The sequence below is a fragment of the Solanum verrucosum genome, unplaced genomic scaffold, assembly GCF_900185275.1.
Source record: "Solanum verrucosum unplaced genomic scaffold, falcon-dt-bn FXZP01000252.1, whole genome shotgun sequence".
NCBI lineage: Eukaryota > Viridiplantae > Streptophyta > Magnoliopsida > Solanales > Solanaceae > Solanum > Solanum verrucosum.
In genome coordinates this window covers 1214499-1241136 of record NW_026019988.1, presented here as the reverse complement: position 1 = coordinate 1241136, position 26638 = coordinate 1214499, and the positions used below count along the sequence as shown (strand labels likewise).

Below are 26638 nucleotides of genomic sequence, written 5' to 3'. Positions count from 1 at the left end.
CCACTACTATAGTAGTAGTATTAAGGAGTTAAAGAAACAAAAATAAAGAACAAGGGACTAATTGTTGTTAGTACTTTTTAGATTAGATTAAGCCAGTAAAGGAAAAAAAAAAATAGGATTTTCAAAGGACAAACATAGAGAAGTTTGTGGGGTAGGGGGTAGGGGGTAGGGGGTACAATGTTGATTATGTAACTGATTTTCAGGGGGCCAGGTGGTTTTTTCTCTGTATTAAATGAGGGGAAAGTGTGTTGGGTATTTTTGAAAGGGAAAGGCTCCATAATCGAACTTTGAGAAAAGGCTTATTTATGTCATTTGTTAAAAGTTTGATTCATCTATGCTATTTTAGTTAATAGATAATGACATGGATGAGTCTTTTCTCAAACGAAAATGGCATAAATGAGTCAACTTTTAACGAATGACATATTTGAGTCTTTTTTCAAAGTTCATTACAGAAATACACACAGTTTGTTTCACTTATTTCCATGGGCTAATTACTTGAGTGGATCCCTTTTAAAAAATAATTACTTATTTTAAATATACTCTTTAATTATTACCATTTATAACAATATATAACAATACTATATATTTTATTAGATTTGTCTCTCTCTTGCCTCTTTCTCCCTTTTTTTTTCTTTATGTTGTTCTTTCTCTTTTATTTTTCTTTTTGCTACTTTTTTTTTTGTTGCTCATTCTCTTACTTTTTTTCCCTTTCTCTCTCTCTCTATTTTCTTTTGTAGAGTAGTTAATGATTCGTAGACTAAATAAATTTTGTATCAATAATTAATTAATTAGGCAACTAATCTAATCGTAACAAATGAAGAGACATAATAAATTACAAAATTAATTAAATTTACATTAAAAATGTATTCCACAAATATTAAAGTTGAATTAGAAGAGAAAATTAAGAATAAATGAAAAACGTAACTAACGAAAGACAAGACAATAATCTATAGACTGAATTAAACTTGTATTATTCATGAATAAAACATGTATTATATGTGTTATAAATTATTTTGGTTTGTATCACTAAGGAACATGAGTGATGTTTGCAATATATATTAAAATTGTAGTATGCATGTATTATAAATGTATTATTAAGTGTGTTACCTGAATCATTTGGTTGGTCTCACTAAGAAGAGAGTAAAGTTTGCACTATGTATTATAAATATACTGTTCATTATTTTAATACAATTATAAAACATATTTAATTCAACTTTAATACAATTGCGATATAGTTCCATAAACTTTACCTTTTTTAAGTTTCAATCTTATATTTCTCCTAAAATCAATTATAAACTTAATTGAACCCTCTTAAAATTGAGATATAAACTTTAAACTGCATTTTCAATTATTTGTAGGATCAACCAATCCAAACTAATCACGAGTTCGTAAGATTCATAAAATGAATTCAAAATTTGAAGCTTTATAGTGACCATCAATGGTGAATTCTTGTTGTTGTAATTTTAGAGATTTGAAATTTTGTTTGAGAATATGATATTGTAAAAAAAAATTATTTTTTTATTTCTCTTCTCGTCGTGTTTTTGGATAAAAATAGTGAAATATGGATAAAAATTGATTTGAGAATAATTATTTAAATGAAAATTTTAAAAGAAGAAGAGGAAGAATAAAAAAAGAAGAGGAGGAAGAGAGAATAACACAGAAAGAGACGAAAAGAAAGAAAAATAAAAAGAAGAAGATGAGGAAGAGAAAAAGGACAGAGAAAGAGGCGAAGCGGTACAATTTTTTAATCCAAAAAATTGTTATATTAAGTTAGAAAAATTATATTGCCATAGATGGTAAATATTTTCTTAAAATATCATATTTATGTGATTTGCCCAATTTCCATTATCCCCTATTACTTTTAAAAATCTCTTATTTCTTTAATGTATCTGAGCCAGTATATAATGTATTCGAGTTACATATTATGTATCCGAGCTAGTTTTTAATGTATCCGACCTACATATTAATGTATCCGAGCCGATATTTAATGTATCCAAGCTACATATTATGTATCCGAGCTAGTTTTTAATGTATCCGAGCTACATATTAATGTATTTGAGATAGTATTTAATGTATCCGAGCTTCAATTATTGTATCCGATTTTTTTAATTTTTAAGGGATTAATGTAATTAGAAACTTATTAGGGATAGATTGTAATTTTATATTAAAACTATGGGATTTATGTAATTTACGCGTATTTGAGTTTTTTCCCTTTTTGAAAAGTGGAGTTGTGAGTAGTACTACAAACTACAAAGTGATCAACTAAAATAAGTAAATCTTCTCTTAAATATCCCTATTTAAAGCTCAGTAGTTTGTCTAATTTGAATTCATATTGTTAAAGAATTACATTGCTTTTTAAAAAAAAAAATTACTTTCAACTTGAAAATTTTGAATTTCGGCTCAAATTTGAATCTCTAGTTAAGATAAGAATGAAAGGATCTTGAATTTGCAATGGTGGACTCGTTGTGAAATTAAAGCACTCTCTGTCAAGAAATTCTCTATTCTAATTTGAAAGTTCTAGGTCCATGGCTCCGTGTTTGAATTCAAACATCTAATTAAGAATAAAAGGATTTGAAATTTGCCACAAGTAGACTCATTATGCGGTTAAAGTGCTTCCTACGACCCTACCAAGAAATTCTCTGTTTCAGCTTGAATTCAAACCTCTAATTAAAAATAACAAGATTTCGAATTTGTAACATGTATACTCATTATGAGGTTAAAATGCTTTCTATGAATTAGAAAATCTCCAACTCTAGCTCAAAAGTTCTTAGTTTCGTCTTGGATCCCGTCTAGGTGGACTGGAAGTGCATAAGTAGTAGCTAGAGTTGTTGAGTTTGACTTCTATTACAAGAAGAAAGCATCTTCAAGAAAGGAAAAAGAAATCTACGGAACCTGTGCTTATTAAGATCCAACCTCCAAACAAGAATGCAAGGATCACGTATCCGCCACAGGTAAGCTCATTACGTGGTTAAAGCGCTCTCTCCAAGAGATACTCCATTTCAACTCAAAAGTTCTAAATTTCCAATTGAATTCAAACATCTAATTAATTCAGAATGAAAAGATTTCGGACCCATGATGAACAAACTCATTTTAGGGTTAAAGTGACCCCTATCAAGAGATTCTCCATTCATACTCAAATTGAAACGTCAAAGTAAGAATGCAGGGATCTCATAACCGCAATGAGTAGATTCATTATATATGGAATGCAAGCGGTTCCTACTAAAATATTTTTCTTTTAACTCAAAAGTTCTTAGTTACGTCTCAAATTCAAATCTCTAGTTATTAAGAATCAAAAAAATTTCAATCATCCTATCACAAACAGAACTCTTGAGGGTAATTAATAAAAATAACAAAATTCAAGTTAGTGTCACTAGAAATGAACAATTCATCGGTCAATGAAACTGTTTAGTTATACAGTACCTGTTAGTCTGCTTCCTTAGCTGGTTATACATTTTTTGTTTTTTTTGTTTTTCCATTTAGGACAAGGACATTTTGTTTCAATTAGGTATAATTGAAGAGGAATTTTGGAGTAGTGGTAAAATTATTTTTATGTAATTTATAAGTTACAAGTATGAATCGTGAAAGCTACACTATTGTGTTTATATTAGGATAGGATGGTAGGTTGTCTACTTTACATCTCTTAGAGTGCGGTCCTTCCTCACACTCTACATGAATGTAAGGTATTTTGTGCACCAGGCTGTCATTACTCGTATAATACTTAAATTTACTATATAAATTCAACATCATTATTATAATCATTGTACTCCCTCCGTTCCATATTATTTTATCCTCTTACTAAAGTTGTTTCATATTAGTTGTCCACTTTACTAAATCAAGAAAAACATTAATTACCAATATTGTTCTTGCAATTAATTCTTTTTGAAAGTGTTTGCATTTGTTTGTAAAGTTTTTTAAGGGGTAAATTAGTAAAATTATTTTGTGTGATCTATAGATCATGAGTTTGAGTCATGACCTATAAATATAAAATATTTTTTTGTCTTAAACTTTGTATCTAATCAAATATGTTCACGTAAAACGAAACGAAGGAGTAAAGTAAAGTAAAGTACTCCCTCTATTCTTATTTAGTTGTCACCATTTTAGGTTTCATGCCTAGGTAAGTTATCATTGTAACCTTATTTAATGTTCTCTTAAAGTCAAATTTTCAATAAATGAACATGAATTGATTTATTCTAATTAAATAATTTGATCAATGAACATGAATAGGTTACTTTTTCTTATATTTGTTAAGAGAATGTTTGGCATTATTGTTAAAAGGGCAAAGGGTCAAATATGCCCCTAAGCTATTCGAAAAGGTCTAGATATACCCTCCGTTTAAAGTTTGGCTCACTCATGCCCTCGTCGTCCAACATTTTGTCTAAATATGCCCTTATGAGCGTTAGTTGGTCTGCTGGACATATCCAACTCATTTTCCATTTCTTTAAAAGTCACATGAAATTGCCATGTCATTTTGACTTTACTACATGACATTTATATGAAAGTGGAAAGGGATCAATTATGCCCCTAAAAAATTCGAACCCATAAATCAACCCCCCTTTTAAATAAACTACCTGACCCGTTTTCAACAATTTTTTTAATTTTAATTTTTTTCGGCAAATCCCAAAAATAAGTAATTATTAAAAAAAAAAATTGTTGAAATTTTTGAATTTAAGGTTACTATATTTATTTGTGATTTTTTGGCGTTAATTTTATATTTTTTTTATATTTTTTATTAATCAATTACTCATTTTCGGGATTTGCCGAAAAAAATAAAAATTAAAAAAATTGTTGAAATTTTTTAATTTGAGGTTACTATATTTATTTGTGATTTTTTGGCGTTAATTTTATATTTTTTTAAATATTTTTTATTAATCAATTACTCATTTTCGGGATTTACCCAAAAAAAATAAAAAAATTTAAAAATTGTTGAAATTGATGAATTTAAGGTTACAATATTTATTTGTGAATTTTTGGCGTTAATTTTATATTTTTTTTCATATTTTTCCTATTTATTATTAATCAATTACTAATTTTTGGGATTTACCAAAAAAATAAAAATTTAAACAAAATTGTTGAAAATGGGTCGGGTAGTTTATTTAAAAGGGGGGTTGATTTATGGGTCAGATCAAGTGTTTATGAGTTCGAATTTTTTAGGGGCATAATTGATCCCTTTCCATTTTCATATAAATGTCAAGTGGTAAAATCAAAATGACGTGACAGTTCCATGTGACATTTAACGAAATGGAAAATGAGCTGGATATGTCCAGCAGGCCAACTAACGCCCATAAGGACATATTTAGACGAAAAGTTGGACGGCGAGGGCATGAGTGAGCCAAACTTTCAACGAAGGGTATATCTAGACCTTTCTGAATAGTTTAGGGGCATATTTGACCCTTTACCCAAAAATAACTTTTTTGTAGAAGCAATTTTCTAAAATGGCTTTATAGAAAAGTGTTTCGAAAAAAGATAATTTGTGTTTGATTAATTCATTTGAAAAATGTTTTTGATAAGTAGATTCTGTTTGACTAGTCATTTAAAAAAATATTTTTAAGAGTCAAATTATGAAAAAGAACAAGTATCAATGCACCTTTAATATTAAGATTATTTTAATGAGAGAAAATTATTTTAAAAATCTATTATAAAGTCTGGAATTAAAATTTCACTTCTATTAAATCAATATGTACATATTTAAATTTTGAATAAATATTATATATAGAGAAATAAAAAAAATAAATTAAATATTCATATAATATTAACATAATAATATGAATATAATAAAAATATCAAGCAAAATAAATTTAAAAAATCATTCCACAAATTAAAAATGGGAAAAAGGATAAATATACCCCGAACTATTGTAAATGGTATGCAAATACCCTCCGTCATACTTTTGGGACATTGTTACCCCTGCCGTCCAAAAACTAGAGCATATATACCCTTTATACTAACGGACATACACGTGTCATAATTTTATCCACCGATCCGACATTTATCGACAGATAAGATTGCGCCACGTGTCCCTATTTAGTCTTTCGTTAGAGTGAATGGCATATATGCTCTAGTTTTTAGACGGCAGGGGCACCAATGTCCCAAAAGTATGACAGAGGATATCTGCATACCATTTACGATAGTTCGGGGTTAAAAATTACTACATATGAAAATTTACCAAAATAAATAAATAAATATAAGGAATATATTGGTAAATATGTATATATGGCAAGGATAGTTTGGTCTTGAAAAAAATAAATTCCTGCTTTTTTTAAGAAGCGGAAATTTTTAGTTTTTCCCAACAACAGAAAAAATGTTTCTACCTCCAATTAAAAGCCGTTTTATATGTTAGCCAAACACCTTAATTTTTCTAAGAAAGTGTTTTTCGTCAAAATAAGTGTTTTTGGCCTCCCAACATCAATGTTAAACAGGCTCTAAATTCATACTTTCAAGGTTCATAACTCTTGAAGGTAAAATAGAAAGAATAATGTTATTTATGCATTGATTTTGTGAAATGACAAGTATTAAAGAATATTTATTTTTAATAAGGACGATATGTAATTAGGAACGGGGAAAGTATGTTATAACAATATAAATAGGAACGGGGACATTTGGTTTGAATACAAGTTATGTTGGGATTAGTTATGCTGGTATAAGTTATACTGGGATAAGTTATGTTGGAATTAGTTATGTTGGGATTAGTTTTTATTGTGTGTTTGGTTTGTCATATTCAAACTTATATTCATTGGATAATTTTTAAGAATAAATTGTTTGTTTACAAAAATATCCCCCATCTTATTCAACTTTTTTTTCTATGCAAACTTTAGTTATTCATTCTTTAAAATAAAATTTTCATCTTATTTAGCTTAATATTTTTGTGTGTGCATTTCCATGATTGTGTCATGTCTTTTTAAAATAAAACTTTAATCTTATTTAACTTAAAAATAAAACTTTCATCTTATTTAGCTTAAATATTTTGTGTGTACATTTTCATGATTGTGCCGTGTGTTTTTAAAATTAAACTTTCATCTTATTTAACTTTAAAATAAAATTTTCATCTTATTTAGATTAAAAATAAAACTTTCATCTTATTTAGTTTAAAAATAAAACTTCCATCTTATTTAGCTTAAAAATAAAACTTCTATTTTAAGTTTGTTAAAGTAAGAGAAATTTTATTATTTCTATATTTTAATTGATATATAAAATATAATTTTTAAGTGAGTAATAAACTATTTAATTAAAAATATGTAATTTAGTAATGGAGTGAACATTTTAAGAGAAATCAAAATATAAATAAACATAAGAATTAGACAAATAAATTTAACTAATAATATATTCATAAATAAAAATTGTTTTTATAAAATGTATTTTTTTAATAGAAAATTATATTATCATAGAAACAACGAATAATTAAGGTTGTGAATGTTATTTAAAATGTTGTTAAAATTAATATACATAAATATAAAAGTGGTGTATAGAAGGGAGTTTAAGGAGGATATTTTTGTTATTTTACATACTTTATCTTATGATAAGTTATTCTGAGATTACTATTCCATCCCAAGTGACAGTGAGGGATAACTTATCCCTGGACCAATTGTTAATCCTGAAATAAGTTATCCAACCTTTGCAACCAAACAACAAATTAAAGGTCACTCAAAAGTTATCCTGGGATTCACTCTTCTTAACTATCTCATCAAACGACATAGTATTTAATTCGATATTTCCAACGGGTAGGCGCTGGGTTAGGGGCTGGGTTAGGTGCTTGTCTTGGGTGGGGTGAAACAGCATCCAGTGGCACTTTTTAGTTTCGTTTTTTGAAAAATAGTCATTGTTTTCGAGTTTTAAATTCATAAATTTAACTTTAAAATGATATTCTAAGTTTCATTTATGAGTTTTAGAGCAATTGAAGATTATTTTTTAAATTACAAAAGCTGGAAAATGATTATTTATGACCAGACTTGACTAATTCAAATTTATGTTAAAAAATCACACTTTAAAAGGTAAAAAGCGTTTCTTACAAAAAATGACTTCATTTTCATCTGAGACCTTTGATATATATTCTAAAATTTCACTTGTGAACTTTAAAACTTCAAGAGATTATTTTTCAATTACATAACTGAAAAATGATTATTTGTGATTTGTTTTACTAATTTAAATTTATGTAGAAACATCACTTTGAAAGGTAAAACGCTTTTATCAAGATTAACTTTATTTTTCCTTTGAGATCATTGATTAAAAATAAATTATTACTTGTCACTCTGCGTTTGATTACAAACATTTTGTACATTTATGATTGAATGCACACATTTGAATTCGAAGGTGAATTGAATTATTTCACAATGTGCATAATGGACCTACAAATTAGGAAAAAAAGGGTTTGTGGGACACACAATAATGTGAAAATGTCTCTAATAATAGTAGGGGCCTCTCACCTCCCCCCAAAAAAAGTCATAAAATTAAAATAAAAAATAAACACCGTCTTATAAAGAGAAAATGTACATAAATAATGTGACAAAAAATAAATTATGTTTAATATAAAATAATTCTACCTCTATAGGTGAAAAAGGCAAAGACAACATCATTGTATTCATTGATATAGAGAGCCTCTCTTTTCTTCTTTTCTCGTCTCATAATGAAAAAAATGTTTATTGAATTTGGAAAATAACTTTTTCAAAAATAATAATTCATTTTTGATATTTATTTTGGAGCCGACTAATTCTATTTGCATCAGAAATTCCACATTTGGCGGTACAACGCTCTTCATCAAAGATAATTAAAAATTAAATTTGAAACCTCGGATAAATGATAAAAAAAAATACTTATCATTTTTTTTTCTTTTCTTATTTTATTATAAACATTTATATTTGAATTGTGCTTGTTGGTTAAATTATTAAGTAATAATATTTGTAGTCAACAAATATAGAGTTTTTTTTTTTTATATATATATATATTTGACATACATTTTGCAGAAAAATTGCAGGAATCATTGAATTGGCACTTTTGCATTTGCATTGGCAATGATGATATCTCTTTTATCATTATCAAATGGCTTTAATCATTTCATCACTTTTGTTACATATTCTTGATGTTCTCTTAGGTACGGAGTTGATTTATATTAAGGAGCGTTTTTGTGGTAATATAAATTTTTTTCAGCGTGAATTTAAATTTAAGCGGATTCTAATATAAATATCAAATAATAGGTAGAAAACAAACAAAAAAAAAACATATTCTTTAGGATTTATTAATTGATTAAATACAATATATCCTATATATTTTCCTTATATAAATGTAATACTCATATGATTTAGAAAGGAAAAATATATATCTAGTCAATAATACCGTGGGATTCGAACACTGGGTGGAAAAAAAAAACAATCACTCACTTTTTAAACGCCGGAACTTTTGATTAATTAGCCCCTCATGTTGGGTTAAAGATTAGCATTAATTAGGCACACTAATAAGTTTATCCAGTTTTATAAGTTTCCTAAGCTATATATATTATTATATTAGTGTATGGAATATTTTTTTATAATTAAATTGATGTAATTTAATAATACCAAGTTATGAATTTGAACTCATGCAACCCTATGAATTCAATTAGTATGGCAATTCGTAGGGGTAAAAGAGTCGAATTTACGGTTATACAATTAAAAATTGCTCGATTTAATTATCCATTAGATTTTTATATATATAAAATATTAGTTTTATATTTAGGTAAAGAGAAAATGATAAAAATACCTCAACGCGATATAAATGACATAAATATACCCCTTCTTTGTTGGATTGTCCAATAGTTGGTGGATGTCCAATCTTGCGTAACTTTTTCATGAAATGAACATCACGTGGTATGTTATCTCACCGCTCCTTAAGTCCTAAGTCCTAACCCATTTTATCCCCTCCAATCCACTTCTTGCTCTATCACTATCATCTCTTTCATTATTAATTAAATGTGCTTAATCAAATATTACGAATATTAAAATCAGAATTCATGAGTAATTGTGAAATAAGAATGCTATTGTCTAAACTTTTTAAACTTAACTATCAATGTGGGGAGGGGGAGGGGGGGGGGGGGGGACAAGAAATTAACATTGATATGAAAACTCAATTAATTACCTAGATGCTACTACCAAAGATATGACTCCACTCTCATTTCTTCCCACTAATAGCATGTGTAGTAGTCATGGTGTAGAGTGGCTACTTTTGCTTCTCTTTTAATTGTATTTTTTTAATAATAATGATGGTGTTCGTGATTTATACATATTTTTATCGAAGCTTAGATAAATAGAAAAGAAATTGCTTAATACATTATTTATCTTTCATTAGATTTGATCCCTAGCCTTCCTATTTGCCTATTATATTAAGATCACATCCTTATAATACTACAAAGAAAACATGCATTAATTAGTGACATACAATTATTCTTATCGCTAAACAATAAAAAATTGTTATAACTTTATTTAACAATGGATTAGTGAGAGTACATTATCAAAAATTCATACTAGCCCTTTCTTTTTTAGTGCTAAATACTCTTTTACCTTTTCTCTTCGAGAAAATCTCACTTACTTTAAACAATGAACATTCATATCGTCGATCTCAATTTACACCTTTATCTTATCGTCAATCCCAACTTATTCAGAGTTGAAATCTAGTAATTATTATCGTTATTCGCTAAAAAATCTAACCCTCACTTTTTTTTATTATATTTACTCATTTCATTGACGACTAGATCAGACTAATCTTAAATGATCTCTTCCCTATTTTTCTTCAAGAATATCCTTACCAAACTTCCCTCCACCCCTAGCCCCCACACAAGCAAAAGACATAAATATGCAAAAAGTAAAGGAAAATGGGATTTGACTATGGGATCAAATATTGATTGAGATTGAATTCTCTTTATTAGACATACATCATGACCCTTATAACATGCACTGTCTTACTATATAGGAAAAAAACTAGGGTCCCCACCCCTAAAAATAAACCCAAAAAGGTGAAGGGAAAAAAAAAATCTAACTTTTTTTTCTCTATGTTTTATTTGGCTTTCTACTCTTTTCTTCAACCAATTTTTTGTATTTGTCAATTTTTATCATTGTGATAGAATGACATAGTTGAAAATTTCCCACTTTTTCTAAGTGCATTTAGAATTTGTAAAGTGTAGTTTTATTTCTAAATAAACAGAACAATAAGTCAATACTAATAAAAATATTCAATATAGTGTCACAAGGTGGAGTCTAAAGGGGGATAAAATGTACACATATTTTATTCTTAATTTATGAAGATAGAGAGAGCTTTTCTTAAAAAAAATCGGCTCAAATAAAGCATATAAAAAAATATTTCTAAATAAAGAGTAAACTTTAAAGCATAGTTTTACTTCTAAATAAAGAATAGATTTACTAGTAAAATGCTTCAATAAATGTACAAAAAGGAAAAGGAAAAACATAAAAGAATAAAATAAAAAAAATACTCCACTGCTTAAAAAATGTGACACTGTTCTCTTTTAAAGATTCAAATTATATAAATTTTCATCAATATTTTTTAATATATTTTTTTTATCATATTGACATGCGAAGAATTGCAATTTATAGTATTTTTAATATAATTTTTGAATATTCAAATTTTAATTTCGAAATATTAAGTTAAAACTTGATCGTGTCAATCATATTAATTCTCGAGAAGCTAAAAGTATCGTATAAATTAAGACAATAGCACATAAGTACGTGAAGAGCATACTTGGAAGTACATTACACCGAAGACATATTTTTTTTGGGCTAAAGGCCTATTTAATCACAATATAGATATGAGCCCAAATCAACAGTCTGGGCCAATAAATAGGCCCATCAACAATAAGCTGTAAAACCATTTTTAAGATTTCAAAATTTCACATTTTAAGATTTAGATGATCCGCTAAAAAATACTTTATACTGAAGGTTCACAAAACGTAAACTCATAGAAAAATAGTCACAACTTAATAGAACAAAAGATATCCTCCTCCTCCTCGTCTTCTCCTCCTTCTTTACACAGAACAAGAAAATAAAAACAATTTAAACTTTAAGATAAGATGATCACACGCTTCAAAATTAAACATTAGATACTGAAACATGATTAATGTTTTCACTTTTCAATAATTCTTAAAATTTTCAGATGCAAATAAATAAATAAAACATTATTTTGCTAGTCTTTTCATTTTTTCATCTGTACATAACTTTGTACCACTACACTAAGCTCATCAAAACCCTTAAAATCATAAACATTATTGTCATTGTCACTGACATTCTTAACCTCATCAATATTATCGCTCGTAGCTTGAATAATATTATTTTTGTCACTAACATTATGTACATATTGTTGTACCACCACACCAAGCTCATCAAAACCCTTATAATGATAAACATTATCATGGACATGATTACTTCATGATGAAATTAAATTTGTAGTAATTTCTTGGACAAATTGACGATCGTCATAAAACTCCAAATTGTTGTTGATACCTACAAAATTTTGTCTATGCTCCAATTTTTCTTCATGAATCGGATCGTCATGATCAATTATATTTTCATAGCCATTGACATACTTAACTTCATCAATATTATAGCTCGTAGCTTGAATAATATTGTTAAAAATATTGTCATTGACATTTCTAACCTCATTAATATTGTCACTCGTAGCTTGAATAATATCCTCATCGTTATTATTGGTCCTTTTGTTGATATAGATCTCGCACAATACACTTTTGTCCAACTACAAACATTTTAAGTGGTTAAATACAAAAAAAATAATTAATTCTTCTATTGAAAAAAAAAAACATTGAGGAATGTTATAAAAAAATTACAATAAGAAGCTTCAATAATAATAATAATATATATTCAATGTATTTTTAAAACTAAATAAGAACATATAACAACATATTTGATCGGTATGATTTCAAAACTAAATAAGAACATATATACTACACTACAGTAACAACAAGGACAATAACATATTTAATGTAATTTTACAGTCAAATAAGAACATATATACACTACAATAACAACATATTTGATCAACATAATTTCAAAACTAAATAAGAACATATATACTACTATTACTACTACTGTAACAACAACAACAACAACATATTCAATGTAATTTCACAGTCAAATAAGAACATGCATACATTATAACAACATATTCAGTGTAATTTCAAAACTTATAAAACATATATATATACTACAACAAGAAGAAGAAGAATATATTTAGTATAATTTTAAACTAAATAAGAACACACACACACATAAATATATATACTACTACTACACTATAATAACGACGACAACAACAATAATATACTCACTGTAATTTCAAAACTAAATAAGAGAATATATATATATACTATTACTATATTATAACGATGACGACAATAATAACATATTCTGTGTAATTTCAAAACTAAATAACAATATATAAAAAAAATTATGAAAAATTACTAACCTCATGTGGAGAACTTTTTTTATCAATACGAAATTCATGCATTTTCCACTTAGATTTAATTCCTTTTTCTTCTTGGTAATCAAGTGTCTTTTTGTACCCAATAATTTGATCATTTTTCTTTATTTCTACATCATTACCAGTAGCTTTCCAAAAGCCTTTGCTGCCTCCCACTTGTCTATTTGGTCTACCTCCTCTTTTGTACTTTCTTTCCCTTCTTGTGAAGAAATACCAATTGTCCCCTCTTTTGTGTTTATTTTCCGTTGCTGATGAAGATATAATTAAGTAAATAAAAGTATAAGATGTCGTCTAATAAATAATCATATTTTATACGAGATAGTATATATTACACATATAATTCAACAAGGTATCAGACTAGACACAAATTGCATATACATACGAAAAGAATGTGAAAAAACGATTTACGTAATTGTAAAAAATTATTTATAAAAGGAACATAAAGATATATGATTTATTAATTCAGTGTCTTAGCTTTTAGACGAGATAATATTTACAAATAACGACAACAATATATTCAATGTAATTTCCCGATATAGAGAGTAATGTGGTGTGTATACCCACAAGATAGAGATCAGACTATATACCATAAATCCTCAACCGCAAGTAAAAGACAAGATAATATCGATATCACAATATAATTAACTAAATCGGGTATCAGATTCCTAAGTGACTTTGAGTTTCACATACATATATATTACTTGAATTTATTAATAAAAATATAGAGTTTTGTTCTACAACATGTAACTATATATATAACTCCAATGACTCCTCCAAATAATAGATTTAGGGTTTCGACACAATAATTTTCTTCTAGGTAAAAATATATTAACTTATGTGTGTAATCATAGTAATATTTTTTTTCAGATAAGACCTAATTACACATAATATGCTTATATCAAATCATATCGACTTACCATATAATTAAATATCAAGTGTCAATAAATTTTTACCTTTTTTCCCTAACTTGCACGTATGAAACCTTTCTTTGTAAGAACCAAAATAAATAAAATAAAATAAAAAGAAAAAAAATCTTCTTACTTTATGTCAATATAGATATAATTAAACAAAAAATAAAAAGAGAGAAAAAATTCTTCTACTTAAATACATATATTAAACAAAAAGAAAATAGAGAAAAGTTCTTCTACTTAACGTCAATATACGTAAAATTAAACAAAAAATAAAATTGAACTAGATTAATGATTATGATGGAATGAATAGGATCCTCCAACACACAAATACAAGCATTGATCACCAAATGAGAATTTTTTTTAAAAAAAAACATATAAGACAAATTAAAGGACTTACTAGTTACTACCAAAGGTTATGGTAGGATGGGACAAATAAAATCTCTTTATTCTTAATCAAAGTTCCGAATTCAAGTTTTGAATATAAGAAAATGGATTCTAGTAAAGAACGTTTATGAATTAATAAAAAGTAAAAAAAATCGACTTACTGCAATATTCTTGAGGGTGATAACTATTGATACATATTTCTTGAAAATCATTAGTTTTTGGTAATTTTTCACCATTGATTTTCTTCATCAAATAATGCTCAATGAGCTCATCATCTTTTGGTAAAAATCTATAACCTAATGGAATTGAATTAAACTCCTCCATATATCTGCAAAAGAAAAAAAAAATTAATTCCTAATGATCTTAAAACACGTACTACTAATAATAATTCTAGAATTATAATAAGGAAGAAGAATAAAGGACGTATTAATTATAATATAATATTTATATGTATTATTTCGTGTGAGTTATATGTCACCAGTTTGATATGATCTATGAAGATAATCTCTAATACTTGTATTAAGGTAAGCAATTGTCTACATTACATACCTTGAAGTTTGACGACTTTGCTAACACAGAATACTTGATGCACGAGCTGAAACTTAGGTTTAGAATTTTTAGTATAATTTCTAATTTATGATTTATTTATTTTACGTATGTTGTCATGTATAAGAAATAAATATAAAGATACCTTTTATTATCCAAATAGGATAAGGCTATTAATTTGTACAACGGCAAAATTAGCTAGTAGATAGAAAATAGGATTATCCAGCTGGATTGTACTAATATTCTAAAGAGGTTAATGTTTATTTAGTTTTAGGGTGAACAAAATCGAATTAGAAATCGCATCAAATCGTAAATTGAGAAAAAAAAAAACTTGATTAGTGATTTAGTTTAACTTGGTTTGGTATCGAAGAAAAAACCGACTATATTGAGTTAGTTTGGTTTTAACTTTAAAAAGTCAACCCAAGACCAAATCAACCCAACATTATATATATAATTTTTAAAATTATTTTATACATAAAAGTATTATTTTGATATAAGTTATAAATATTTTTTATATTTTTTCATAATTTCTATTTTTTAACATATTATTTCAAGTTTGACTTATAATTTTGAATAGTCCAATAAAGTTTATATTTCATAAATATTAGTAACTCTAACAAAGTTCAAATCAAAATCAAATCAATACTACTGCTAACAAAAAAAAACAACTCAATACTAAGAATGACAATAGTGTTGAATATTTGTTCTTTAGTTATATATTTATTTAGATAATTAAAATACATAACCTAATTTTAGTTTTCTTTAATGTTTAGTCAGATTATTAATACTAATTAGACTTATTTTGGCATGATTAAGCTAGCGTTTGGCCCCAAGTTCCCAAATATTCTTGACAAAAATATTTAGGCAAAGTTTCTGGTGAAATTACACCATGTGTTTGGCCCCAAATTTTTTCAAGAATATTGGACTATTTCAAAAAAATATGATCTATACCCGTAAGTTCTAAAAACTATTAAAATACACATAAATTTGTATCATCATTTTATAATGAATATGTTTCGTTAAAAAATAACCTTATAGTATACATTGATAACAATCAACAATAACAAAATAACAACATAGGCAAGACAATACATTAATCTCGTACTCAAACTTGTCATTGATTCGGTTATAATGATAACCTATTAAACACAAATTGTTCTTTTTTCTCAATTTTGTCACTCAAATTAGAACTCAAACTTTTTTCAGAGGAGGTAATAACAAAAAGTTGGAATTAATAAATAATGAGTATTTTTTATAAAATAAAAAAGTTAGGGGTAATTTTTGATTTTTTAAAAATTCTCAAATATTAGAACTTGACCCAAATACTAGATTTTTCTAGTACGTGGGATACTTGGCAAATATATTTGTCAAGTTATATGACCAAACACCACCTCCCAAGTTTTTTCCATATTTTTCCAAAGTATTCTTGGGGCCAAACAGGTCCTAAGTACTTTAAAATTATGATCATCTTCATTTTGACTTAGTTGTTTGTAATATTTGTTTATTGTGATTTCATTATTATTTTTGTTGAATATAATTAGTGTCATCACTATATCATGTTTGATGTTATTTTCTTAAGAAACACCTTAGGTAATTATATTTTGGTAAAACTAAATAAATATCTGAAACAAAAATATGTTTGTATGAATAATTTACGAAAAACCCAAAAAACTAGAGAATCCGAAAAATCTGAAAAAATTAGAGGTTCAAAACCCAAATTTTATTAATGTGATTTAGTTTATAGATTTAGAAATCCGACATAAATATTTTAGTTTGGTATGTAAAAAACTTGAATTAACTCGATCCATATACACTTCTATCTAATTAATATCAAGTCGTATAAATTTACTATAGTTAAGTAAAGGATACATAGTTATTAAGCATAGTTAAGTGCTAATTGTTAAAGAACTATATATAAAGTGTAAACATATGTCATCTATATATAATTATTTAATGAAACTTCGAGTTTGAATAATTTTTATTCCATATCTGATATTTCCTGACCTAATTAATCGGACGCAAAGCAATATAAAAAATGTAGAAACAAAATAAAAACTATATTCAATTCAAGAGCAAATAGGAACAGCGAGATAATATTGAATTTGAGGATAATTAATGTTTTCACTTATTGTTTTCTTTGTTTGTTTTCCGGTAAAAAAAATATTTGTAATATTTAAGAATTCAGGATTTGATAAGTAAATTGTGTTTGGCTAATCTTTTTTAAAAAACGCTTTTGAGAGTGAAATAACGAAAAATGATAAGTATCAATGTACTTTTATTATTAAAATTATTTTATAGAGATAACATATTTTAAATGTCTGTTAGAAGTTTTTTAATTAAATTAAAATATACATATTCAAATTTTCAATTAATATTATACATAAATAAAATTAAGTATTAATATAATATTAACATGATGACTTAAATATAATTAAAAATATCTGGCAAAATAAATTCAAAAATCATTCCACAAATTAAATCACTATATACAAAAAATTCACCACAAAAATAAATAAACTCTTTCATATTTTTAATCCTACAAAATATTGTTGTTACCTTTATTTCTAATTTTGGAAAATAAAACATAAAATAATATAAAAATCTAAAATATAAATAATAATAATATATAAGCATAAAACAATAATAAAATTATATAAAAATAAAAAATAAAAAATAATTTTTTTATTGAAACTTAACCAAACATATTAGATATGCTAATTAATTAATAAGAGATATATTAGTATTAAATATGTATGTATGAAAGGGATATTTTAGTCTTAAAAAAATAATTTTTTGCTTCTGCTTTTTTTATGAAGCAGAAATATTTAGCTTTTTCCCAATATCAGAAAAAACTGCTGCTCCTTCCATTTAAAAATAGTTTTAAGAATTTGACAAACACTTAATTATTTTTTTTAAAAAAAGTGTTTTTTCAAAAAATATATATAATATTTTTGACCTCCCAATAGCAATAGCAATGGCAAGCAAGCTCTCATATTCAAATACTTATAAATAGATTTTCTTAATACATATATAGATTTGAGAGAAAAAAAACTACTAATTCACGTGAAACCATAAATTATATTATAGATCCGCTTAGTGTGCTGCTTCTTTCCCTATAACCATAATTTTGTAGTAAAAATATTTCTTAATGATAAAAATACGAAACGTACCGTATAAAGAAAGACAAAATTAAGCAATTTCATATGATAAGCAAAAATACATTTCAAATGCTCAGTTCACATGCAAATCATATATATGAACCATACCTTAAAGGAACACCAGCTTATATTTATCATAGTAATTATTAAAATTCAAATGGTATTTAGTTTTTTTTAAAAAAAACATGTTCCATCAATTAATGAAACATTAATGATTAGTGAAAAAGTCTGTTTGTACTTGTCTGTACACATTCATTGGATTAAAGTCAAAGGCTTAAATTAAATCTCATGTGAAATACTTTATTGACCTCAAATTATTTGTCGTATTTTTTTTTTATATATATAATTGTTAAAAAGATATTAATTAAGAGTTTTTTTATTGATAGTTTTATTTTTATTTATATTTTAAAATATAATCTCAATCTTTAAGAACAATTACTATTAAGGATAAATTAGAAAAAAATTAATTAATTTTGTCTTAAACTTCAATAAGTAATTTGAGATCATTATTTATAAAAATCGCGACAGATAATATGAGACGGAATACAAAAATAAACAACAAGGAAGCTTCATTGAAATCTATAAATTTTCAACTAATTGATGTAGAGCAAATTAAGGAAATCAATGAAGCCTTTTAGGTAAGCCACGTTCTTGATATTTGACTTGTTTAAGAATTTAAAGTGTTTTTTAATCATCTAATAGTTGAAATTTATTAATCAGACTAATTTAAATTTTCATCAAGTTTAGTAGACAATTAAGATGGTAAAACACACCTTATTAAGAGTGTTTTTTATTTCCAGATTCAAACCCTAAGTCTTTAATTAAGCCTGAAGAGATCCCAATCTTCATATCAACATATTGTAATAAAAATTCGGGTAACTAAGCATAGTGTATTGTTATTCTATTGTCGTAGATCAATTTAACTTGATGGTGTAAAATATTAATATATACATTGTTGGTGTAGATGAGTACTCGGTATCTATGCTGATGAGATGTGAGATGCATGTAAATTGATCCGGGATATAAAAATTATATTCTTTTATTTTTCAATTAAATAAAGAGAAAAAAAATGAGACAACCTAACATATATCACGGCTAATTTAGTGGCACAATGTAATGGCAATACATTTTTTTACTTTTTTTTAAAAAAATCTTATATTTAATTAATTTTAAAAAAAAATTCATTACTCTTTAAATAGGACCATATTCTTGATTTTTTTCTCTTCAATCTAATTGAGATTTTCATCTTCTTCTTTTTCACTAAGTTTTTGAACAAAAATGGCTTCCTTCTTTTCACTTTCTTTTATATTAATTTTCTCTTTATACAATTATAGCTTTGCTTATGCTAATACTGTTCCATATCTTGATGGTAAGTTCTACCTTTATATGAATTTTCTTATTTACTTTCTTGCGATGTTACATCGGATCGACTCTTTAAAAATATTAATGCACCTATATCAAATCCTCTTAAAATGTACTATGTTTTTGAGGTTTCGATAGACACATTCAATAATTTTTTGAATAGTTCGAGCAACATATCAGTTAGTAGTGTTTAGAAAAGTTCTTTTAATGTGTAATGAGGATGTTATTAGTATTTAGAGTCCTTTTGGTACTGTGGAAGGGGGTAGAGCTGAATATCGTTCGCCCGAAAATTATAGTGTAAATAGGTTAAATATAATTTTATATACATATATTCATTAAATATTGAGTATTCTTAATAAAATTTATATTTCAATCATTATTCTGCTAGTGATGTTGCCCGAACTTTTCAAAAATGTTGTCGCACCAATATTTGTTCCTATAAAACATGCATTACTTTTAAAGAATCTGACAAGTATTCGACGAGATTTTTTGAAGAGTTTGAACAACATAAGTCTAGAAGAGTAACAAGTTGACCAAGTTGAGGTTGTAGTCAACTTTTACACCTCAACCCAATAATTTTACATTTGAGTAATTTTGCATTGTATGCATGGATTTGACTGAGCTATCGGAAACATCCTCTCTATTCGCATGAGGTAGGGGTAAGGTCTATGTACACAATATCCTTCGAGACTCTACTTGTCGGATTATACTGGATATGTTGTCGTATATAATTAATCCCTTTCTAACATTTCACAGATCTACTAGAAAATGGAAGCTTTGAACAAGGGCCAAAACCATCAAACATGAATAAAACAGTTATCATAGGCAAACACTCCTTGCCCAAATGGGAAATCAATAACATAGTGGAGTGGGTGTCCGGTGGGCCCCAAGAAGGTGGATTCTACTTCCCGATCCCTCGTGGGGCCCACGCAGTCCGACTTGGGAATGAGGCTTCCATCTCTCAATATGTGAAGGTGAAACCAAACACAACATATTCACTCACATTTGGAGCCACCAGGACTTGTGCTCAAGATGAGGTCCTTACCGTCTCCGCGGGAGGCATGTCTAGTGATCTTAACATTCAAACATTGTACAGTGCTGATGGTGGTGACACTTATGCTTGGGGTTTCAAATCAACATCTGATCTTGTTAAGGTCACATTTCACAATCCTGGAACTCAAGAAGATCCAACATGTGGACCACTTATAGATCATGTTGCAATCAAGGAAATGCTTATGGCAACATATACTAAAGGTAAATTTCAATCCTACAATATTGTATGATCGTAAGACTGCGTACACATCACCTTCCCCAGACTCCACTTGTGAGATTATACGGGGTATGTTGTTGTATGACCATTTCTAAGGCAACAACTATTCAATATCAGTCCCCGTTACAGTCCACTGGGCTAAATTTTGTCTTTAAAAGTTGTCGGATGAACTTTCCTTTCCGTAGACAAATTTAGCCCAAATGGACTAACGGAGACAACATTTGTTACTACTATATATCATTTCTGTATTCTCCTTTTCAAACTTCTTGGAAGTGCTTTGTTTTAAGCTGAAGGTCTATCAGAAACAACCTCTCTATCTCTACGAGGTAGGGTAAGGTCTACATACCCTCTACCCTTACCAGACCCCAGTTGTGGGATTTCACTGTGTATATCGTTGTTGTTGTTGGCATACTTAAAATGAGATCCTTATAGAAATACCTTGTTCATGGAACATATGCAGGTAACTTGGTGAAAAATGGTGGATTTGAACTAGGTCCTCATGTATTCAAGAACTTTTCGACAGGGGTACTCGTCCTGCCTTTAAAACAGGACAAGTACTCACCAATTCCAGGATGGATGGTTCAGTTTGCAAAACCATCAAAATACATAGACTCGAAGCATTTCTTCGTGCCTTCAGGAAATGCAGCTGTTGAATTAATAGGAGGAAGGGAAACAGGCATTGCACAGACGGTACGTACAGTCCCAAAACAGTTCTACAACCTGACTTTCACCATAGGCGATGCACAGAACAATTGCCACGGAACAATGACAGTTCAAGCATTTGCTGGAAAGACTAGTACACAAGTTACCTTCGTATCGAATGGAAAAGGATGGTCCAAGACTGCAAGCTTCAAGTTCCAGGCTGATTCAATTAGAACAACAATAGCTTTCTACAATCCATACTATCACACGAAGATACACGATTTTGGACACATGTGTGGACCTGTCATCGATGATGTTAGTCTCGTTCATCTCCGTAAATAAACAGAATGAAGTGATCATACTCAGGACAGGTCAATATCAAGACAAGTTTAAACATGAATAGATTTTTCTCTCCAAATACGAATGATATATTCAATAAAAGTGTAAAATCACTCTCTTGTTTCCTTGTAGAAATGTATTCTCTTGATTCCAAACTCGATGATAGCATCAACTTTCCTGATCCTTCAGCAAATTAAATTTTGAAAATGAAACTAGAATCATGGTACTGATGAACTTGTTTGGTTAATTCATTACATCTAGTTAGCAGTCAGGACAAAATCTATTTTGTGAATCATTGATCGACTTTAAGATAGGAGTAACGTCTGCATACATCCTACCCTCCCCAGATCCCCACTCGTGGATTTACACTGGTATGTTGTTGTTGTGTTTATTGATCAACTTTAAGGCATTGACATTTCAAATCACATCCGAACAGCACCTAGAATAGCAGAATTTGTTTGTCTTATTTTTCTTTTTAGTCCGTTTCAAAAGAGTGTCCTTTTTTCTTTTTTAGCAATTCTTTGATTTCAACTTTCACCTGACATGTTTAAGACCAAACGATTAAAGGGCATTTTAGTACATTCTACATATCCTTTTAGTTTAAAATCACGAGATTCAGAACTCTTCTTTACTTTTCTTAAACTCCGTGCCAATCAAAACCAGACTATCAGATTGAAACGGAGGGAGTACAAGAATAAACTAAAGGAAACTTCACTGAATTCTACAATGTCAACTAATTTCAAGTGAAACAGAGGAAATTATGGTAACCAATGAAGACTTTAGGTAAGCCATGTTCTTGGTTTGTATTAAACTTGTTTAAGAATTGAAGTTACCTATACCTGACAGTGTATAATTTAAGTATAAGCCATGTTCATCGGGTCGGGTGCGTGTCAAATCTTTCAAAAGCAGTGCTTTTTTTAAGGATCCAACACAGGTGCAACAGGTCGGTGCAATTCAACTTAATATAGTATCTTCTAATTTTTCATTTTAAATTTGGTTTTGAAATGAAATAATTCAAGTTAAAATGATAGAGTAATAAAATAATAATAAACTGCCAGTACAGACAATATAAACTCAATTATTAATAAATGAGTGTCAGGTTTTTGCAATAAAATAAAGGGTAAAAATGAGACAACCTGACACATTTTCATGGCATATTAAGTGGTAGTACCATGCAATGTCTATAAATATCTTTTTTTTTAATCTTATCCTCACTACTCCTTCCGTTACAATTGTTTGTCTGATTTTGACTTGACATAAAATTCAAAAAATAAAGGGAAACTTTGAATCTCGTGGTCTTAAATGAAATATGTATGTAGTCCTTTAAATCTCATGGTCTTAAACTTACAATGTATAATATTGGAGTTGGAAAACTTACTAAATATAGTAAGAGACTCCCTCTGTTTCAATTCGTTTGTCTGGTTTTAACTTGACACTGTGTTCAAGAAATAAAGGAAAACTTTTGAATCTCGTGGTCTTAAATAAAACATGTATCTAGTCCTTTAAATTTCGTGGTCTTAAACTTACGATGTATAATGTTGGAGTTGGGAAACTTACTAAATATAACAAAAGACTAATTTTTTTTGGGACATGGAAGTAAGACAATTAAATTGAGACGGAGGGAGTAAATTTTATACTGTTTTACTTTTTTATTCTTTAAATAGGACATATTCCTGCCTTTTTCTCTTCAAATCTAGTTTAAATTTCTTTCTTTTCATCAAGATTTTTTGAACTAAAATGGCTTCTTCCATTTTCTCTCTTTCTTTTGTACTCATTTTCTCTTTGTACATCAGCTTAGCTTCTGCTGCAACTGCTCCAATTGTTCCATATCTTGATGGTAAGTTCTACTTCTTTTAGATGCTATAAAGATAAGTACTGCTTAAGTTTTTATGGATCTTGGAACCCTTCGGCAAAAAATTACACTGTATATAGAAGTAATTTTTCAATTTTTTTTTTATGGTTATAGATAGGTTTGGAATCTTCCGAACACAAGACTAGAGGTTGACTCAATAGTTTAGGGAGTTCAAAATTTACTTTGAGGTTTCGAGTTCAAATCCAGTATGCTACATTTTTATTTTTCGAATTGTCTTAGTGAAAATCCTGGATCCGCTACTTATGAAGACTACACTTGGAACTTTGGAGTAGCAAATCAACCAAGTTGAGGTTGTAGCCAACTTTTGGACTTTAGCTTGATAAGATAATTTGAGCATTTTTTTTTATTTGTATGCATTGATTTGATTGGCAAATACTCAGATTTGTTTGAATGTTATGTCAAATGTACTATAAACTGTGGTGTGATAATGACAGGTCTACTGGAAAATGGCGATTTCGAAGAAGGGCCAAAGCCATCAGAACTAAAGAAAACAGTGATCATTGGCAAATACTCCTTGCCTGAATGGGAAATCAGTGGTGTAGTGGAGTGGGTATCAGGTGGGCCCCAGGAAGGGGGGTTCTACTTCCCGATACCTCGTGGGGCCCACGCGATCCGACTTGGGAATGAGGCTTCCATCTCTCAGTATGTAGAGGTGAAGCCAAACACTGCATACTCACTCACATTTGGAGCCACTAGGACTTGTGCTCAAGATGAGGTCCTTACCGTCTCGGCTGGAGACACGTCTAGTGATCTTCCTATTCAGACATTGTACAGTGCTGATGGTGGTGACACTTATGCGTGGGCTTTCAAAACAACATCTAATTATGTTGAGGTCAAATTTCACAATCCTGGTATGCAAGAAGATCCAGCTTGTGGACCAATTCTAGACCATATTGCAATCAAGGAATTGCCTATGGCTACATATACTAAAGGTAAGCCTACAATACATTGATAATTTGTACCATATGGCCTTTTCTGAGAGTGGTCTCCCTAGAGATGGTTCAGGCATGTAAAGAGATGTGTGGATGCCCTTGTAAATAGGTACGAGAGGTTGGTCGTAGAGGGGTAGATGTAGGCCTAAGAATTACTGATGTGAGGTGGTTAGGTAGGACAATATGGAGCAGCTTCAGCTCACCGAGGATATGAGTGTGGAGGTCGAGGATTAGGATAGAAGGTTAGTAGGTAGTTGACTGCTTTGCTTTCTCATTCCCGGAGTATTCGTATTAGTCTTGTATTTTCGTATGCTTAGATTTCTATCTCTATTAGTTGATTCATTAACCTCGGTTATTGTATTTTCTTGTTGTTGTTCCTGCTTATTGCTAGTGTCGTCTTTTTCATCTCTTTTGTGCCGAGGGTCTGCCGGATTCTGCCTCTCTACCTTCTCAAGGTAGCGGTAAGGTTTGGTGTTGTTCTTGGCCTTTTCTGAGACTACTCTTTAAAGTATGTTCCCCTTAGTCCAGTGGGCTAAATTTCACCTTCAAACATAGTTGGATGAATTTTCCTTTCAGCAGACAAATTCAGCCCAGTAAGCTAATGGGGACAAAGTTTAAACAGTGGCCTCAACATAAGCAACAATAACATATCTAGTGTAATCCCACGAGTGAGATCTAGGGAGAGTAGAGTGTACGTAGACCTTATCCCTACCTTAAAAGGTAGACAGGTGGCCTCAAAAAAGGCGATTTGTGCAAACGCCGAAAATTCTTTCAGCAGAATGATGCATATTTAATAACTTTAAAAATCAGATCCTGATGCAATGCAACTTTTTCCTGGTCATGTATGCAGGTAACTTGGTGAAAAATGGTGGATTTGAAGCTGGTCCACACGTATTCAAGAACTTCTCGACAGGGGTGCTCGTCCTGCCTCTGAAACAAGACAAGTACTCACCAATTCCGGGATGGATGGTTCAGTTTGCAAAACCAGCAAAATATATCGACTCGAAGCATTTCTTAGTACCTTCAGGAAACGCAGCTATTGAATTAATAGGAGGAAGGGAAACAGGCATTGCACAGATAGTAAGGACAGTCCCCAAACAATTCTACAACCTGACTTTCATCATTGGCGATGCAAACAATGACTGCCATGGAACAATGACAGTTCAAGCATTCGCTGGCAAGGCCAGTACACAAGTTTCATTTGTATCAAGTGGAAAGGGATGGTACAAGACAGCAAGCCTCAAGTTCCGAGCAGATAAAACTAGGACAACAATAGCTTTTTATAATCCATTCTATCACACGAAGGTACATGACTTTGGTCACATGTGTGGACCTGTCATCGATGATGTTAGTCTCGTTCATGTCAAGAAGTGAGCATACTCAGATGAGATCAATTTCAAAACAAGTTCTGTACCATTGTTTTTATGTTTGTTTAAGTTGTTCAGTCCGAAACAAGAGTGATATATCCAATAAAAGTAGTAAAATCCCTTCATTATTTCCTTCTAGAAGTCACAAAGTGCCTAATCATGTATTTTCTTGGTTCCAAATCCGATGATATGAAATGAGCTTCAATGAAGAAGCGGAGATTACCCCAATTTGTTTGAGACTGAGGGTGTAGTTGTAGAAGCTCTCTTAGCAATGTTCTTATTTTAAAGCATAACACTACAATTCTTCTCCTTGCCTTGGAAGCAATTTGAAGTTACATCACAAATATAGCTTATTTTACCGTATAATAAAGTAGCACCAATCAAGACTGT

The 26638-nt window shown here is 29.0% G+C and overlaps 2 protein-coding genes and 1 pseudogene across 2 annotated transcripts; 2 read left to right on the top strand and 1 right to left on the bottom strand.

Annotated features, from left to right (window-relative positions):
- Positions 1–12162: 12162 nt before the first annotated feature.
- On the bottom strand, positions 12163–15083 carry LOC125819046 (NAC domain-containing protein 83-like; annotated as a pseudogene).
- Positions 15084–19728: 4645 nt separating this feature from the next.
- Positions 19729–22139, top strand: LOC125818601 (uncharacterized). The gene is made up of 3 exons (XM_049498096.1): positions 19729–19832; positions 20582–21079; positions 21556–22139. The coding sequence occupies exons 1-3, from the start codon at positions 19742–19744 to the stop codon at positions 22077–22079; spliced, it is 1113 nt and encodes a 370-aa protein (XP_049354053.1). The 5' UTR covers positions 19729–19741; the 3' UTR covers positions 22080–22139.
- A 1623-nt stretch (positions 22140–23762) lies between these two features.
- Positions 23763–26376, top strand: LOC125818600 (uncharacterized). Its single transcript, XM_049498095.1, has 3 exons — positions 23763–23913; positions 24384–24881; positions 25732–26376. Exons 1-3 carry the CDS (start codon positions 23814–23816, stop codon positions 26253–26255), a joined length of 1122 nt encoding a protein of 373 aa, XP_049354052.1. The 5' UTR covers positions 23763–23813; the 3' UTR covers positions 26256–26376.
- The last annotated feature ends 262 nt before the right edge of the window (positions 26377–26638 follow it).